This window comes from Macrobrachium rosenbergii, chromosome 53, assembly GCF_040412425.1.
Source record: "Macrobrachium rosenbergii isolate ZJJX-2024 chromosome 53, ASM4041242v1, whole genome shotgun sequence".
In the NCBI taxonomy this organism is placed as follows: Eukaryota; Metazoa; Arthropoda; class Malacostraca; order Decapoda; family Palaemonidae; genus Macrobrachium; species Macrobrachium rosenbergii.
This window is the reverse complement of record NC_089793.1, coordinates 47,086,501-47,089,491: the sequence shown is the minus strand read 5'-3', so window position 1 is coordinate 47,089,491 and position 2,991 is coordinate 47,086,501. Positions and strand designations below refer to the sequence as shown.

General features: G+C 37.5%; 1 protein-coding gene across 1 annotated transcript; it reads left to right on the top strand.

Annotated features, from left to right (window-relative positions):
* The first annotated feature begins 1,011 nt into the window (after positions 1-1,011).
* LOC136834128 (uncharacterized) lies at positions 1,012-2,790 on the top strand. Its single transcript, XM_067096386.1, has one exon. The coding sequence runs from the start codon at positions 1,012-1,014 to the stop codon at positions 2,788-2,790; it is 1,779 nt and encodes a 592-aa protein (XP_066952487.1).
* The last annotated feature ends 201 nt before the right edge of the window (positions 2,791-2,991 follow it).

The window sequence follows — 2,991 nt, the reverse complement described above, 5'->3', positions numbered from 1 at the left end:
ACCCATCCATCGTCATCCGGATACCTTATATATCTAAGGTCCTGTATCGTCTTACCAGCCAAAGTTAATTATTATTTATTATTATTATTATTATTATTATTATTATTATTTATTTTTATAGTTATTTATTCTTATTATCCTTCACTTCTTTCTTGACGTAGCCCTGGGATCCCAATTGAACCCATAAAATCCATTCAACATCTTTGGGTTTTAAATTAAATAATTTTTGTTACTGCCTTCGAGGCTGATACGTAACAAATGGCATCCCCAGCGGGATTATCCAGTGCTCTTCAGGTTTGAGGTGGAGGATAGAATTTAGGAGTTAGGGTTTAGTATTTTTTTTTTTCATCTTGTTCTTTTTAAAAAATGGCAGTTCTAACCAGTATCGAAGATGTACAACCATTTATAAATAGGGAAACGTTGGAGGTTGACATTGAATCATTAAAGAAAGATGAACTTTTATTAATAGCAGAATATGGTGGGCTAGATGTAAGTAGAGCTGATAGGGAGCAAGTAATCAAGTCGGTGGTTATGAAATATGTTTGTTTAGAGGCAGATTCTATTGATGAGGATAAACCAGTTCCAGATAGGAATGATGAAGATCCTAAGCCAGTTCAAAGTAGGAGAGGTAGTAGAGGTAGCTGAAGTAGCCTTGTGGAGGGTGATAATGTTGATGATGATGATGAGGTCAGTGAGACTGGTAAAGATAGGGATGAAATAACTAAATTACAGTTGCAGATTAAGTTGAAGCAATTGGAAAATGAGGCTAAGGAGAAAGATAGAGAGGATAGAGAAAAGGAAAGAAAACATGAGGAGAGACAGAGAGAGCACGAACTTAAACTAGCTCAATTGAAGTTTGGAGGTAGGAATAAGGGAAGTGATGAGTCTTTTGATTTGATCCACAATATTAAGTTAGTGCCTAAATTTAGTGAGAGAGAAGTCAGTAAGTTTTTTGCCAGCTTTGAAAAGGTGGCAAAACAGATGAAGTGGCCAGTAGAAAACTGGACTATAATGTTGCAGGTAGTGTTAGTTGGGAAGGCCCAGGCAGCATATTCAGCTTTGTCAGTTGAGGATAGCTCTAATTATGAATTAATGAAAGATGTTATTTTGAAAGCATATGCATTAGTGCCTGAGGCCTATAGGCAGAAGTTTAGGGAATTAAAGAAGGCAAGTAATGAGACTTATTCAGAGTTTGCTAGATGCAAAGAAAGGTTATTTGAAGACTGGTGTAATTCTAGGAAAGTAGGAAATATGCAGGATATGAGGGAGCTAATTTTGTTGGAGGAGTTTAAAAATTGTGTACCAAAAGATTTAAAAGCTCATTTAGAGGAAACTCAAGTAGAAACATTAAAAGTAGCCGCTAGAACCTCAGATGAATATAGTTTGACCCATAAGAAAGTGTATGAAGGGGAGACAAGAGTTGAGGCAGGAAAAAGTAACATGTTCCTTCCTAGACATTTTAAGCCTTCGTCTCCTCGTAGACATTTTAAACCTCCCTCTCCCAATAGTTATAATTTTTATAGGAGAAGTAACCTACCCCCTAGGGAGATAGTATGTTATGGGTGTGGTATGAAGGGTCACGTTATGGCTAGGTGTTATAAGTTAAAAGGTAATCCTCCTAGTAAGAAAACGATGTTAGTTGGGGCAGATAAGGGTATTAAGCTTAGAAAAGCGAGAGAGATAAAGGATAGGGAGTTATTGAAGGATTTCGGTCCTTATGTATCCCATGGTACAGTAGATTTTATGAATAAGCCAGGTAGTGAGGAGGAAGTAGTAATTTTAAGGGATACTGGTGCAGCTCAGACATTATTGTTAGAATCTGTGGTACCCCCAGATGTTGAGATTTGTGAAAATGAATTAGTATTATTAGATGGCTTTCCTGATAGTGTTGTGTCTTGCCCATTGATTACTATTAAACTTAAGTGTAGTATAATAGTGGGTGAGGTAAAAGTGGCAGCGGTTAAGAATTTACCTATTGCGGGAATAGGATTAGTGTTAGGTAATGATTTAGCCAAAGGTAAGGTGGGAACTGATCCCTTATTAATTTGTAACCCAGTAGACAGTGAGTTTGAGAAACCCTTAGACTTTGTAGATGAAGTTCTTCCAGTTAGTGCTGTTACCAGAGCTCAGTCGAAGGAGTTAAAAGCTGAGGAGGAGTGTGAGATAGGAAAGTTTTTTGAGGACCAGGAGAATGGCAAAAATGAGTTAGAATTAAATGGTGGAGAAGTAGTATCTAGTATGGAGGCCGATGAATGGTCTAGGGAGTCTTTAGTTAGAGAGCAGAAAGGTGACCCTGAGGTTAGTCGTTTGAGAGAAATAGCAGAGAGAGGAGGTAAGGAAGGAGATTTGTATTACTTGAAGGAGGATATACTGTTTATGAAATGTAGTTCTGGAGAGTGGAGGAGAGTTGACCAGATAGTAGTGCCTGAGAAATTTAGAAGTCATATAATGAGAAGGGGACATGAAGATATATTTGCAGGACATGTAGGTATAAACAAAACTTTAGAGCGTATCAGGCGTAATTTTTATTGGACAAAAATGAAGAAAGACATTGCTAGGTTCTGTAAATCATGCCACATATGTCAGTTGACTGGTAAACCCAATGAAATAGTGCCCAAAGCTCCACTAATACCTGTTCCTTCTATTGGTGAACCTTTCCAGCACATCTTGATAGACGTGGTTGGCCCGCTACCAAGAGCCAGTGCTGGCAAAGAATTCATTTTAACTATATTGGATAGAGTTTCTAGATATCCAGAAGCCATTCCATTGAAATCAATTAAGGCTCCGTAATTGTTAAATGTCTGGTAGATTTCTTTTCACGTTATGGTCTGCCTAAAACCATCCAATCAGATCAAGGCAGTAATTTTATGTCTAAATATTTCAAGGATCAGATGAAGCAGTTAGGAATCAAACATATAGTCTCTACAACCTACCATCCAGAAAGCCAAGGAGCCATTTAAAGGTTCCATCAGACTTTGAAAAGCATGATTA